The following is a 15,535-nucleotide window of genomic DNA, read 5'->3' as shown; positions in this document are numbered from 1 at the left end:
ACAAGCAAGGTTGTGATCCTTGTGGCTGGTTCTAGAGTGAACCAAACTTGTACTTCGTTGTGCCGGTCTCCATGGAGCATTGGTGGCTCGCCGGCACATCAACGACCCTCCGGCTTGGTGTGGAGCGTCGTCGACAATATTGTACGGGGAACGGAGACCCCTACTTCGTGGGCAATCTCCCTTAGTGGAAAGTGGGATCAAGGTGACCGTGATTGTGTTCACGGAAGAGATTTGATTGCTGGGAAGCGATACTTTTCGTGAGTACTTCAACAACATGGATGTAGAGGCGTCTTTGTGGCAATCCAAACCACGGGATAAATCCTCGTGTCGAGAGTTTGCTTCCTCTCATCTCTCCTCTTTAAGCTTTCGCATTTCATATTACAACTTGTGTGCCTTTACTTTCTTAGTGTAGTATCTTACTAGGATTGACTATAGGTTGCAAAACTAGAAGAACCATAGTTGCACATCTAGATAGTTTGTTTTAGTTTAAGTTTTGTGCAAATTAGTTGGAGCCATAGGTTAAGGTTTTAAGAGTGTCTAATTCATCTCCTCCTCCTTTTAGGCTAGAGCACCCGATCACTTTCACACTACATTTTGGACTAATTTTAGGAACTTAATCACCATCGGTAGGAAGGTAAGCAAATAAGAAAAGCTTCTATTCCTACCACATGTAGGATCTACAACACCATCCATCATCTTTAACGGTAAATTTAATGGAATGGCATAGAAGAGATGAAAACTCAAAATCCAATGGCACCGAAGGATGACTAAATTTTTAATGGCATTGAAAGGATGGCTAAATTTTGATAGCATTCAAGGAATTTGCTCAAAAACAATCGCTCCAACTAGAATGATACTCTTCCTACTAAAGTCATATGGCCCACCAAATTGCCAGCATGAATTCATGATGGGATTCACTTCACATTCACACTCAAAAGTCAGCAAGTCACAAAGCAAAAACGAAGTGATTTCACATGAATTTCCTTGCACGGCCCATTAGGCCCAGATATTGAGTAATCTTCCACAAAGGCTGGGGAAACCTACCAAATGGGCAGTTTATTCTCCCGAGTCTCCCAATCACGTAACATGACAAAATAAAAAGCACGAGAAAGAGTTCGGTTTTACAAACTTCCCCTAATACGGTGTTTTTCTCTCATCATAACATGCGCAAAAAAATCTCTCCCACGAATCCTATCCGTAGAGCTAGGCAAACGATCGCTCCATGTGATTCTACTTCATCTTAGAAACACGGAGAACTAAAAAATAGATTTTTTTTTAAAATAATCCTAATGGCTACTGCTGGTTTGTCTGGCTCTCTGCTTGACTGCTTCTGCTCGGTCCTATAGCAAAGCAACAGTTTTTATTTTGAACTAGGCTAACGTACGGCCCGCCGTAATTTTGGCCAGCCGTACGGCAGGCTCTAATTAGGAAAGTTTAATAGGATAATAAATATGCTTTCCATATTTGGAAGTGATTCCAGTCATTACATCAAAAAGCCAGTATCACAAGCAACTTTCTACTAGAATTACACCCACCCATTTCTAATCAGCTCACGTTACATTATTTATACTTCACTAATACTACCATTCAACTCACTAATACAGGGAGAAATTCAGTGGGGAAGGGATAAAAATTGTGGGACTCCAGCCATCTTTGGCTCACAATTCCGGTGATCCCCATCGACATCGGTGTCAAGCACTACCCGGTCGGCTGCGATAACAAAATCTAGAAGATGTCAATGCAACCAACACATAGCTAAAATTGGTGAGTAGCAGTTCTGAATCATACAAAACACAACACGTGCAGATGCAGATGCTATATCATTATTGAACTGGTGCCGACCCCAGAAAAAAAAAAAGCAAAAAACACAGTGAGCACACAACTAAAATGGACACTGATTGCTTATGCATGATATGTAAATTGTTTAAGAAAATTCTATAGAGTGAAGCTATAATTATGGAAGCAATACAACATACCATTTAACCATAGACTAGAAAATTATAGATAATACTAATAACAAGTTGGGTGGATGCGAAGTGGATGGGAAGCTGTAATTTAAGTCACAAGCCTCATCAAGTGGCAACAGATATGGAACGAAAACCAATAGTATCCTAAGTAGCAATGAGCTTAAATAATTAAATTTCTAAATCATGATATGTAAATTGCTTAACTGTTATTGGAGAAATGCTAAAGTCCTAGGCTATAATTGCAGAATACAATATATTGCTCAACTAAAAGTATTACTTTGCCTAACTAAAAGTATTACTTTGTCTACAGAAAATATTTAAATGCAAAGTGAACTGCTACAAAAAAAATTGTATATAATTTGGAGAAGAAATCTGTTGATCTCCAGAACGGAGCCATAACTAGACATGTTCAGAATATGTAAATCTAATTAGACAGGTCAGATGAACTGCCAAATGACAACAACAGCAACCATTTTTTAAACACACAAAAAAGCTAATGCACAGTGAGTCAAGGGCGCTAAAACCTAACTAATTCATTAGATATATGATTGTTGGGGGCTGCCGTCAGCATAAAAACACAAAGCAAATGCAGAGCCTTCCCCTTAAGCGAAACTTCACTTCCACATTGAAAAAATATGGTAAAAAAAAACTCGACTGTCGAAAATCCAGTAACAGGCGCGAGGGGGCTAGGAGCTCACCTAATTCTGACCAAAACAAAGCTTCCATCACACTGGATCGAAGGAGAGCCGCGAGCTGATGTTTATTTGCGCTGCACCACACTGGTCGTCCTTGGATTCTGGATGTGCTTGCTGATGAGTTCCACCAAACAAAATGCAGAGAAACCAAAATCAGAAACAACTCACAGATTCCGGGTGTGTGGAGTGGGTTGGGGGGAGGATCCCTCGCCTGATCTCCACACCAGGATTGCGAGAGAGCCCCCACGAACTGCTACTAGATTGTGACAAATCACCTCGACGAACAAAACATCCCAAACATGCGGAACAAAAACTCAGCGCGGGGTGAAGGGGGAGGAGCAGGGATTTGGGGGTGGCGGGCATGGACTCACCTGATCTGATCTGTGCATCCTTTCGTCTTCGATTCCAAATGCCCTCGTGACCTCCACCGAAACAGCAAAAAAACCACAAATCAATCTCTCCGTGGAGGGGAAAATGGATGCGGCAAACAGGAACAAAGGGGTAAACACTTACATGAGCTGGATTTATACTTCAAGCCCCCAAAAATGCTCTCCCCAGTGTAGATGTGTGCAGCGATGGTGGGGGATTGGATCAGATTCTCCCGAACGGAAGAGAGAGAGGGGATGAGCAGAGGAAATGAATGGCACGCAACTTGGTTTTTGAATAAAATTCTCCTCAACTGGCTGATACGTGGGGCCGTCAGGTCAGCTGCACATGGTTACGGCGCCCGCGTCGTCTCGCGCGGTGGAAGCAGCCGGCCGTGCAAGCGGACCAGATTACGGCCTGTAACAGAGTCATTACCTTTTATTTTTCCCGCCACGCTCTCCCGCGCAAACATCCCCTCCTCTTCTTTCCCTCCACTTGCTAGTTGCCACTTCAGTTGGTCAAAAGGGGAAAGGCGGAGAAAATCCTAGGGTTTAGGCTTCATGGAGATCGAGACACCCGCCGCCCTTGCCGGCGACGAGCTGCGGCGGCTCCTCGCCGCCACCATCAGCCCCGACAAGGCGGCGGTGGACGCCGCCGCCGCGGGGCTCGACAGGGCAGCTGCCGACCCGCGCTTCCCCCTCGCCATCCTCGCCGTCGCCGCAGGTACCCCCTTCCTCCCTCCGGCCACTGCTTGCGGTTCAAGCTGCGCGCTCACGGCAGCTCTAGTTCCCTGCGATTTTGCGAAAGCTTGTGCCTTTTATTGCCCTTTAGGCTTTAGGAATTGTGCGCACGGTCAAGCCGCCAGCAAGTGCACTTCTCCTGTTTCGCTGTGATTCACGGGAAAAATCGTAGCTTTCCCTCTTTAGGAATTGATACGCTCGTAGAGTCGTAGCTCTGGCGATGAGACAGGCAGCTTTGAGGGGTCGATGCATTTGTGTTGATTTGGCACGCAGAGCACCTAGAATCCTCCTTGATTTTCTTTTCTTTTTTAGACATCCTTAATTTTTTTCTTAAAAGATGGAACTACTGGATACCACGTCGGTGATGCTGTACATGGAAAGATACAGTTTAGGCAAAGCATGGAATGAGGAACATAAATGAATTGACCAAGTTTGAAACCATGGGTACAATTGAATCGACGGAGACTCATATGTTCTTTTTTGAGGAAAAAAATCCTTTTCCAGAGAACCCAAAGTTTCGTACCATTTACTTAAGAAAATCCACTGATTCTATTCTTCCTATTTTTGTTGCCGTTATAGGGGATGGTGATCAAGGGGTAAGAGTTGCTGCCGCTACGTACTTGAAGAATTTCATCCGGCGCAATATGGAAAGCAGCCTGTCTTCATCTCAGCTTTACAAGGAGTTTCGCGACCAACTTGCCCAAACTTTGCTCCAAGTAGAACCTGCAATTCTTCGAGTGCTGATTGAAGCTGTAAGTCCTATACCCCTCGAGAGCCCTGCAACTAGATGCCTCACTAGTAAGGCTGTTTTACAAATGACTTATGTTCTCTACAATTTCTACACAACAGTTCCGCCAAGTTGTTGAAAAAGATTTTGTCAAGGATAACTTGTGGCCTGAGCTTATCCCTCAGCTGAAACTAGTGATCCAGAGCAGTAATCTTATTAGTCCAGGCCAGCATCCTGAGTGGAATACCATTAATGCTCTCAAAGTACTTCAATCTGCGGTTAGGCCCTTCCAGGTATATCTCTTCCTTTCTATGCTTCAGTTGTGTTTTTGGAAAACCATCTGCTTCGCTTTCAGTTTCTCCAGAAGCATGAACATATGACTTTGATGTCTGTACAATGTGGCCCTTGCATCCTTTACAGTTAAAAGTTTATTGTCCAGGGTAAAAGTTACTAGCTTTCCTGTAGACTGAAAATTGATTCCTCCCAAATTCCCTTTACTTTTGGAGCTTGCTATTATTCTTATTTCTTAGCGTACTCTGTTCGAGATGCTATAGTCACTACTTTGCATTTCAATTTGCTAGCAAGTTCTTAGTATGCCACTATCAGACTTCTACTGAAGCTCCACGCTAATTTATTTTTGTTGTTATATTCACTGATGTTCCACATTTCACATATAGTAGTCCCCCTACATCCAGTTTTGATAGATATATTATCAAAATTGAGAAATCCAAATTTGATTGGTATATTGTCTCCACCTCGGAGTTTCCCCAATGCAATAACCCATTCCGCTTCCTCTTCGCAATTTGATTGGTCCGTCGGTTTTCAATGTGGGCTGCGGTGTGTGAAACGAGGAATCTCCCTCAATAAAGAATAGTAGATTGATAAGAACACTTGTGATCTTGGTCATTGTGCCATATGGAAATATGTCAATCAAAACTGGATGGAGGGAGTATTTTAATAGGTAGCATATTTCTTTTTCTTTTTTCTAATTTATTTCATCCTGCAGTATTTCTTGAATCCAAAAGTTGCAAAAGAGCCTGTTCCACAACAATTGGAGCAAATTGCAGCTGAGATTCTCGTACCATTGCAAGTGACATTCCATCATTTTGCTGACAAGGTATTCTGTTTGTGCACTCTTTTTTCTGTTAAATGATATATCCAGTATGATCTTGTTCTTTTGAACATTTATGGTGTGTGCAATAGGTTCTGCTGTCACCCGATGCGACTAAATTGGAATATGAGCAGCTCTTACTCATCACATGCAAATGCATGTATTTCACTGTAAGCCCCTGTTTTCATGAATTCTTCATGTATTGACAAGATCATTGCAACATTTTCTTGAATCATGACAAAATCATAATAAAGGCGTTGCAGAAAATCTGAAAATTGCTTTATTCAAACTATGTGCCACTTGCAGAAATATATTTAAGATTATCAATGATTAAAATATAGGAATGTAGATCAATGAAATGGTGAGTTGAGCAGTGTAATTTTCATGTTTGTTTAAGGATGCTAGCCCAGTTGGTTAGTCACTCCGGCGGCACCCCTCAGGTCCTGAGTTCGACTCCCTGTGGGAGCGAATTTCAGGCTGAGGGTAAAAAAAATCCCCTCGCTGGCTCCGTGTGCCAAAGCACTGGTTGTGAGATGGCCCAGGTCGGCCTGAGGACCCTTATATGGCCCAGGCACAGTTCCCAGGGGTTACGTCTCCCAGTGTCAGGGCGGGGCCAGGGTTCGGGGATTTTCTCGGTCGGGGAAGCCGAGGCTTCTTCTTAAGTTAATACCGGTGGGGCGGTCTTTCCCCACCCGGTCGAGTTTTTTTTAATGTTTGTTTAAGGAGGTTTTATAGGATTGCCATATCGGGTTTGGCTATGCTCTTTTATTTTCCTAACGCATTACACGCCTCTCTATGCATTGACATTGTTGTAATATTGCAACGTATCAATTTTGTTATGCATGCCTGTTAATTGCTAACCTTTTCTCATGGGTATCTAATTGTTATACTCTTGCAGATCAGGTCATACATGCCATCTAGGGTGAAGCAAATTTTGCCTTCCTTTTGCAAAGACATGTACCGTATACTACATTCTTTGGACTTTAATAGTCTTCCTGAAGATGGAGCTATGATGAGGCTCAAGATTGCAAAGAGATGTCTCATTATATTTTGCGCACTTGTTACTCGGCACCGGAAGCATGCAGATGAGTATGCACTTTAGCATTTACTGTTCTTGTTTTCTTGCATATTTTTCATAATACTTACTCTCCAATGTTCTCAGCCAGATGCCACATATTGTCAACTGCGCAATCAAAATATCAAAACAAAGCATTAATTTAAGTGTAAGTTCTATATCTTATGAAATTCAATTGTTTGTGCAACACGATGGAGACTAGCATTCTGAGCCCACACTGACATTATAGATTAATGGATGTTGCAATGGATCTGTAGTAACTTTTATTAATTATTACTGGATGAGATCCTAAGATAGCAATATGATTGCAGGGACTCGACTCTCTCCCCAACAGGATATTTTCATTAGCATTTGATGTGATTTCTCGAGTTTTGGAAACAGGACCAGTAAGTATCTGCACCTGATAATTGGGATTCATAATACTCTCATATGCTCGAACCTTATGTCCATAAGTCCATCTGCTCTCATGTTTGCAGGGGTGGCGACTTGTTTCACCACATTTTTCTTCACTTCTGGATTCAGCAATTTTTCCAGCACTAGCATTGAATGAGAAGGTTAGCAACCAATCTTTTGTTTGTTCATATGCATACCTTATATGTGCTTCTTTTGATTAACTATTGTCTGCATTTAGGATATAGCAGAGTGGGAGGAAGATACTGATGAGTATTTGCAAAAGAATCTTCCTTCTGAACTTGTATGTACAGGATTCAGCATTTCTAGTCTTTTTCTGGTGTTCAACTGTTCATGCTGTTAGCTGCTATTTTTTTTGGCAGGATGAAATTTCAGGGTGGACTGAGGATTTATTCACTGCAAGGAAAAGTGCAATCAATTTACTTGGTGTTATAGCACTGTCAAAGGTTGTGATTCCTTTTATTTTTCTTCTAGTTTATTGAACACACATAGTATTGAGTTCAGTCTGAGGTAAACATTTTTAGACATTGAATTACTATATTGTAGTCCATGACTTACGGATTCTATATTGAGTGTTTTAGTAGGTACATGCACAACCTTCCAAGTTCATACTCATTTTCAGTCCTTGATTGAACTGGGTAGCTTGTTGAATTTAAACAAGATGTGGAGATGTTCTACTCATTTACTTGCACATTATTTGTTGGTTTCAGGGTCCACCAGTTGCATCTGCAGCATCCAAGCGCAAGAAAGGTGATAAAAGTAAAGGAAAATCAGAAAGGAGCTCCATTGGGGAGTTATTGGTCATTCCATTCCTGTCAAAATTTCCTATACCTTCTCATGGCGAAGATGCATCATCAAGGGCTGTGCGGAAGTAAGATGATAATAATCACTTGTTTTTATGCTAAATGAAAGGAGTACAGACATTCATACATATTTCTATGTCAGTTTTTACTAACCCTGATGTACTAAATAGTTGATTTCACTATCATTCATTTCAGTTATTTTGGCGTTTTAATGGCATATGGAGGCCTCCAAGATGTAAGACTTTTTAATTACACCATTCATATGGTGTCTTATTCGAACCTATTTTATTATAAATGCTGATTTATTTCAGTCTCCATCTTGCAGTTTCTGACTGAGAACAAAGAGTTGACAGTTACATTGATCAGGAATCGGATTCTTCCATTGTATTCAATGGATCCATGCAGCCCATATTTAATTTCAACAGCTAATTGGGTTATTGGACAGCTTGCGATGTGCCTACCAGAGGTTGCTTCCTTTCCTTGTTTTTGTAATTTGATCATCTCATAGGACATACTGGATCAAAGTAAAAGACTTCATGTAATATGTATATTCCTGTAAATTGTATATTTGGCTTCTTAATTTTGTTTGCTTACCTGTAGGCAATGAACACTAGTGTTTATCATTCCTTAATGAAGGCATTGACCATGGAGGATATGGAGGACATAACTTGCTATCCAGTTTGTGCCTCTGCTTCTGGTGCTATTGCAGAACTAATCGAGGTAACAGTCGAACAAATTTGTTCATTGTGGAATTTGTGGTCCACGCGCCCCTGTATAAACTGAGGTATTTTCTCTGTGCATTTTGCAGAACAGTTATGCTCCACCTGACTGGCTCATTCTTTTGCAAGCGGTTGTGAAAAGAATAAGTACTGGAGATGAAAACGAATCTGCTCTTCTGTTTAAACTTCTGGGCACTATAGTTGAGGGTGGGCAAGAAAAAGTTCTGCCTCATATTCCCGAAATTGTGTCTAACATTGCCAATACTGTAATGCAGCTTCTGCCCCCTGTTCCAGATCCCTGGCCTCAGGTAATAGTGCATCTATCTTCTATGTGTCCGATATTTTGATACTTTGTACAAGCAGGTTAAATCATTATTGCAAGCTTTTAATAATATGATCAATTATTACATCCATATTAGTAAAATTGTTACCTGCCTTTCAGAAATTACAGTTAAGCTGACTCACTATACTCACTGGAATTAAAATTGGAGAATCTGAATCCATCTTTAAACTTCTTTCCGTAGAACAATTAATACCATCATGTGGAACTACCGAGAGCGTTTTTTTTAAGAAACACATGTTTTGTCAGTCATATCCTTACGATCACATTGCATGATATGCCAGTATTCCTAGCATGTTGAATTTCTTGACAAAATCCCAACTGCACTATTAAATATATCTTCTATTCAGGTTGTTGAACAGGGTTTTACCTCACTGGTAGCGATGGCTCAAGCTTGGGAGAGCTCAGCGCCAGATGAAAACAGGAAACATGAAAAGAGGGTCTGGCACTCAGGCCAGTCTTCTATTGCTCGAACATTTTCGTTACTGCTACAAAGAGCTTGGTTGTTGCCAGTTGAGCATATGGTAAAGTTTGCTGTTTACCTGCTGTCTTGAGTATTCATGCAGTGAAAGTTGCTTGACTGTTTTTTTATATTCATTTCAGGAGAACTCTTGTTCTTCATTGCCACCTCCATCATGTGTAAATGATGCTTCTGTGTTACTTGAGTTTGTCATGAGGTCTGTGACTTGCATGGAAGAAACTGCAAGGATGAAGGTATTTGAGCTAGTACCTATATGGGCTGACACTATTGCTAACTGGGACTCCTGGGAGGAGATGGAGGATCAGGGAGTTTTCAACACAATTAAAGAAGCCATCAATTTCCACCAAAGATTTGACCTCACTGGTTTCTTCCTGAAAATGCTTCCTTCGCAGTCTGAAAATGGTTCACAGAGTTCAGTCATTGGCCGGGTGTCTAATTTTGTGACCAGGGCAATTGCAGCCTACCCATCTGCTACATGGAGGGCATGCTCATGCATCCATACACTATTGCACGCTCCAAATTTCTCCCTTGGAACTGAAGATGCTAGAAAGGCTATTGCTGTATCCTTTGCGCAAGCAGCGTTTTCCCATTTCAAGTCTATATCTGAAAGTCCTGCGGGGATATGGAAACCACTATTGTTGGCAATTTCGTCATGCTACATTTGCTATCCAGATGCCATTGAACAAGTCTTGAACAACTATGATGGTAACGGCTATACTATCTGGGCATCTGCACTGGCACAAGTCTCAAGCAGCTCATTCAGTCCTGGTCTATCATCTGAATCCGAGATCAAATTAGCTGGTAACTGCTATGTTTAATCTTGTTGATATTTTCTCTGCCATCTTGCAACATTGAGGATATTTTTACTATTTGCTACCTTCATGCAGTGCTAACACTATCAACGGTGATTGAGCATCTCTTGGTCCTGTCCATGGTTGGCACCAAAGTTTTTCAAGACTGCTATGTATCATTGATGGAATCTTGCATTCAGCTGAAGGAAGTTGAGGAGGATGGGGATAATGATGACGATGATGTTGGCGCTGAAGATCTTGATGATGATGAAGAGGAGGAAGACACTGAAGATGACGATGAGGTATCAGAATGTAGAATCATGCTTTCTATGTTTTCTAATCATGCTTAAGTGCACTACTAAATATAAAAGAAATAACACAATTAGGATTCGGAGGATGATGATGTGCGAGAAGAGACGGAAGAGGAATTCCTTGAAAGGTATGCGCTGGCGGCTGCAGCTGAGTCAATTGAGGTTGTTGAGGAAGGAGATCTGGATGAGGAAACCCAAGACATTGAATTGGGTAAATTTTTTGAATTGTTTCATCGATATATTTTTCTCCCTAAAAATTGGGATGGTTTCATGACCATATATTTGTCTCTTTGGAGCAAATGCAGGTTCTCTGGATGAAGTGGACATACAACTAGTGGTCCTTTCTCTGATCCAGAAGCAACCTGCACTGCAGGCCCAAACGTTGCCAGATGGTCTAGTTGAGAGAATCGCAGAGACGTTTCCTGAGTACGAACATCTGTGCCATGTTGGTCGACAAGCTTAGAGGATAGGATACATGTGCAGGATTTATTGTTTTATAGGTTTCTTTTTTCTTTTCATTTAGCTTTTGTTTTTCACCCCCTTGAGTATTGCTTCAATGTGAGTCTGATATTGCTCTTATTTTTTTAATCTATGGAATCTCTTAAAACGATTCACGCACCAAAAGGTCGACGCCGAGCGTGGCCACGTCAGCGCGGTTCACCTCGGCCGTCGGATCGGCCCATGGACGGCTTAGATCACGCGTTACCTGGTTTTTTTTTTTGCAAAAAGAACCCTGTATTTAGTAGAAATCAACCTGCAGTCCCTCCCCGCTTCGCCAGCCGCCCCCGCTCGTGCGCTGCCGCCGCGCCTCGCCAATTGCCTTTGCTCGTGCGTCGCCGCTGTGCCTGGAGAAGCTGCCGTCGGCGCGGCGGAGCTCGAGGAGGGTGCCACCACCGCCATAGCCGGACGTCGAGGCTGCTAGATCCGGCTGCCGCCGCCACGGGCGGAGCTCGAGGCCACCAAATCTGGCCAGCCCCGCCGTCTGCCGTCGAGGCCGCCCGATAGAGCTGCAGCTCGCCGCCCCACCGCCCGCCGCCAGACAGAGAGGGAGGTAGAGAGGGAGAGGAAGGGGACCGAGCCGCAGTGCCTGTCACGCACCGCCCGCAGTACGCTCACCGCCCGACGCGCGGCCGCTCGCCCGCAGCGCGCTCGCAAGCCCCGCTCCCTGCACGAGGGCCTCCGCCGCCGCGCCCCGCGAGGGCCTCCGCCGCCGCGCCCCGCGAGGGCCTCCGCCGCGACTCCGTGGCCCCGCCGTGCTAGAGCTCGAGGCTGCGGCGCCGCTCGCGCGAGGACCCACGCCGTTGTCCGCCCTTGCTCTGCCCGCCTCGCCTCCGTCGGGAGTTGGCCGCAGCGAGGCCCGTCCGCGCCGCACAGCTCCGCGGCTGTGGGGAGGGAGGAGGGGAGGGGCGCCTCGCGCGCGGAGAGAGAGAGGAAGGGGGGAGGGCGTGGGGGGTTAAAAAAAACTTCTGCGTGGGGCCCACCAGTGGTAGTCAGGATAGAAGATAGAATAGAGTATGACGGGCTCGTGCTCTACTTGGCCACCGCCCAACACAGAACATACACTTCAAAACAAAATATACCTAATATTCCAAAATCTACAACATTTGCACAGAGCGTTTCTACGGGTTCAACGTACTCTAGCATTTATTTCCAAAAAAAGATATATTAAACTTTAGCGAAATCAACCCGATAAAACCACTCGAACTTCAGAGAAATTAATCCGTAGTACAATCCTCCTCTAAGGTAATTTTTTGAAAGCCCCGCGTTCTTTATCAAAAATAACCCGCTACATCCCTCTCTCTCAGGTACTTTTTACTCCGGATTCAAAAAATCTACAAATTTCATATAAAGCAAATAGAATTCAATGCTCTTTTCCAATTCTCCTGCACAAATTTTCACATTTCAACAGAACATACACTTCAAAACAAAAATATACCTAATATTCCAGAATCTACAACATTTATTTTAAAAAAATATTTATCCAACCACAGGTAAAAAATAAAAAAACATACCATAGGTACATCCACTGTCCGCCCGCCATGGAAAGGCACCGGAGGAAGGAGCAGGAGAGGGCGGAGTGCCGGGTGCCGTAGCTACGCACGACGGCGCTGCCCTCCCCGAACCATGACACCTACGTGAAAATAACAAAGCGACAGATTTGCCTTACCTATGTCACCTAAGAAAAAATTAAAGAGCTACCTACATAAAATAACTATTACTCTACATATTAGTTTATGTACCACTAAATTTGTAAGTAATAACTATAATGTTGGAGCTCACTACAAAAATTACTAACACAGGCAAGAGATCTCAAAATCAACGGATAAGAAGCCCCAGTACCCATCCGATCCTTAGCTACCTCAACTTACTATAGCAGACGGAAAATCAGAGACCCATCTGCAGTGGAAGCAGCCTACACACTGGCCATACGCGGCAACACCGCTAGCATTTCTAGTTGTTAATGAAAATGTTAGTGAGCTAAGCACTTAAATTTGAAGCCTATGAGTCAAGGTGTATTCTTTTTGGTAGGATATGGTGGAGCAACTTGTCATTTTATTCTTTCCAATTTTGTAAATTACAAGATACTGCACTATTGTGAAGCATGATAGCAAGCTATCAGTTTGCCAACCTATAGTATTGCCACTATTTTCACTGTTGCTGAAGTGCCATCATAATTGGACCTTTAACTACTGATGACCTAACAATAGTAGTGGAGGACCACGGCAAGTCAAGAGGGCTCTATATACTCTCAATACTCGCCATAGGTAAGAATTTTGATTTACGTGGAGCCAAAATTAACAAAGCACTTCAGGAGCCAGTAAATAACTCATTCTTTTATTGTCTGACGGCAGACATACTACATGCAGGAGCTAGCTGATGGATTACATGAACAGATTTAGCCACCACAATCTTATATTAGTTGTCACTTAATAAGCAAAGAAATATTTGGGTCATCGATCGACCATCGTATTCTATTTGCGCGGATCTTTGACTAGGCAGCAGCACTTGTGCGGATCTTTTGTGCAATCAACGCCGTTAACCTTGGGGACGCCGAATGCGCTTAGGCATTCTTTCACGCATTGTTCCATATCGCAGGTATGATCTCCTAAATCTTTGCACATGAAAGTGCCATTGCCTGCAATGACATCCGGAGCTTAGTGAACTAGCAGGCACAAGATTGAATTGCGTTAAAGATCATCAGAGAATTGCAGAGTAGAATAATGCAGACCTGCATGGGAGGACATGATCAGAAGAGCCATGGAGACGGCAACTATGGAGCACACGAGCTGGATCCCAATCCTGTTGACGGCTGCCATGGAGGAGAATTGATGCAGGTTTGCCTGACTACGTTTTTTTTTTAAAAAAAAATCGTGTCCAAATGCTATTGCTCGACTGCTTTGCTGGTTTATATAGAGGCGCAATGGAATCGGGTGTAGATTCTGCATTAATGTGTCCATATCTCAGTGCCAAAGGCTGGAAATCTTGTAAGATTCAAATAATATAGTTAAATGTGACATTGTAGATCCTTGCCCTCTCCCACATTAATGTTTCGCTATCTTAAATCTGAGTACTGAACTTCTGATGGTGTACCAGTAACATTTGAATTGTTATCAAAATCTGTTTATTTATGAAGCGGTGCACAAGAACATGTGATTCTTACGCCTTAAAGAAAAGATCATGCGCTTCTTTCTCTAATACAGAAGAAATAGAACCAACCTGCTGAACCTTTTATGTCTCGTTTATTTTGGGCTGGCCTCACTACCAGACAATATTTGGACCGACGCTGACCCCTGACAATGAAAGAAAATTTTACAGTGCCCATAATAAGGAACTGCATGTGAAAATACAGTTTCCACAAGTAGCTTTTATTAAGGAAGTGCTACCTTTTTTGAAGTAATTTTAAAATTTGTTTTTCTAAGGAACTATGGAGCACTGATCCAACAGGTCTAGGTTCGATTCCTTGTGGAATCAAATTAAAAACAGATCTGAATTAATTAAAGTTTGTATAAAAAGACAGGCAGGGGCATCCCCTAATGACTTCCGTAAAAAAAAAGGAACTATGGTCACGGATGCCGGATTGCAATCCTTTTCACGGCTGCCATGAAGGAGAAGTAGATTTGAATGACTATAGCTTTTTTTAATCTTTTTTTTTGTGTGTCCAAATTCTATTGCTCGACTTCTTTGCTGGTTAATATAGAAACACAATCAAATCCAGTGTAAATCATGCATTATTGTTTTCAGATCTCAGTGGCAAAGGTTGGAAATCTTGTATGATTCAAATAATAGTTAAATATGAATATATGATATATTGTGTATCCAACAAGACATTTCAGATCCTTGCTCTCGCACACATTTAATGTGTTTTGCTATCTCAAACCTGAATATTAGTAGCCAGTAACATTTGAATTGTTATCTAAAAATATGATTATTAGTGGAGCGGGCGCACAAGAACATGCCATTTCTTCTCTAATTTTTTTAGGAGGATTTCTTCTCTAATAAATAATACAGAAGAAATAGAATTAACTAACCTGCTCTTAGTGCTCTGGAGGCCCAAACAATAGCTAGTCGAGCCGTGCCAAAAAAAATATGGAGGCCGCAGAACAAGAAACCTCTGTGGACCGTTTTACTTTTGTCTCTCGTTTATTTTGGGCTGGTCTCACTACTGCAATATTTATGGTATTTGACCACGAGAGCAATGAGAAAAGCAGCAGCCACCGAGTGCACGCTGCTTCTAATGTTGGGCCCCATAGCTAAGCTAGGTATGTATGGTGCTCCATTTGAGATGAGAGGATTGCTAGTACAACTATGACTAGTGCTCGTTTTGCAAGCTACCCAGTGGCGGAGCTCGAAAAAAATTTTAGGTGAGGCGCATTGCAAACACAATTTTAAATGACATCGCAAGAACGCACATCAATAGCTAACCTATGGGAAATTTAAACATTGTTCGATGATCATACCTCTCATTTGAAGATAATTGTCCATTAATTCAACAAAGAC

General features: G+C 42.5%; 1 protein-coding gene and 1 long non-coding RNA gene across 2 annotated transcripts; one reads left to right on the top strand and one right to left on the bottom strand.

Moving 5' to 3' along the window:
* Positions 1–1,438: 1,438 nt before the first annotated feature.
* Positions 1,439–3,347, bottom strand: LOC120645278. The gene is made up of 4 exons (XR_005664204.1): positions 3,176–3,347; positions 3,034–3,084; positions 2,666–2,776; positions 1,439–1,710 (listed from the first exon to the last, which is right to left on the bottom strand). It is a non-coding gene; the product is annotated as an uncharacterized LOC120645278 (long non-coding RNA).
* Positions 3,348–3,491: 144 nt separating this feature from the next.
* LOC120645277 (importin beta-like SAD2 homolog) lies at positions 3,492–11,161 on the top strand. The gene is made up of 21 exons (XM_039922083.1): positions 3,492–3,751; positions 4,348–4,520; positions 4,618–4,788; positions 5,502–5,612; positions 5,699–5,776; positions 6,505–6,695; positions 6,769–6,829; positions 6,993–7,067; positions 7,158–7,235; positions 7,313–7,375; positions 7,455–7,538; positions 7,803–7,963; positions 8,091–8,130; positions 8,221–8,361; positions 8,496–8,615; positions 8,704–8,922; positions 9,305–9,478; positions 9,558–10,236; positions 10,323–10,528; positions 10,613–10,748; positions 10,843–11,161. Exons 1-21 carry the CDS (start codon positions 3,589–3,591, stop codon positions 10,998–11,000), a joined length of 3,282 nt encoding a protein of 1,093 aa, XP_039778017.1. The 5' UTR covers positions 3,492–3,588; the 3' UTR covers positions 11,001–11,161.
* Positions 11,162–15,535: the final 4,374 nt, after the last annotated feature.

The sequence above is a fragment of the Panicum virgatum genome, chromosome 8K, assembly GCF_016808335.1.
Source record: "Panicum virgatum strain AP13 chromosome 8K, P.virgatum_v5, whole genome shotgun sequence".
In the NCBI taxonomy this organism is placed as follows: Eukaryota; Viridiplantae; Streptophyta; class Magnoliopsida; order Poales; family Poaceae; genus Panicum; species Panicum virgatum.
This window is presented reverse-complemented; position numbering and strand designations above follow the sequence as displayed.

What these genes read in the sequence shown, in the direction of transcription:
- LOC120645277 (XM_039922083.1), top strand. Translation starts at nt 3,589, where the DNA reads ATGGAGATCGAGACACCCGCCGCCCTTGCCGGCGACGAGCTGCGGCGG. An exon ending in GCAAATGCATGTATTTCACT is followed by an intron (nt 5,777 to 6,504) that starts GTAAGCCCCTGT and finishes ATACTCTTGCAG; the next exon opens with ATCAGGTCATACATGCCATC. An exon ending in CACCGGAAGCATGCAGATGA is followed by an intron (nt 6,696 to 6,768) that starts GTATGCACTTTA and finishes CAATGTTCTCAG; the next exon opens with CCAGATGCCACATATTGTCA.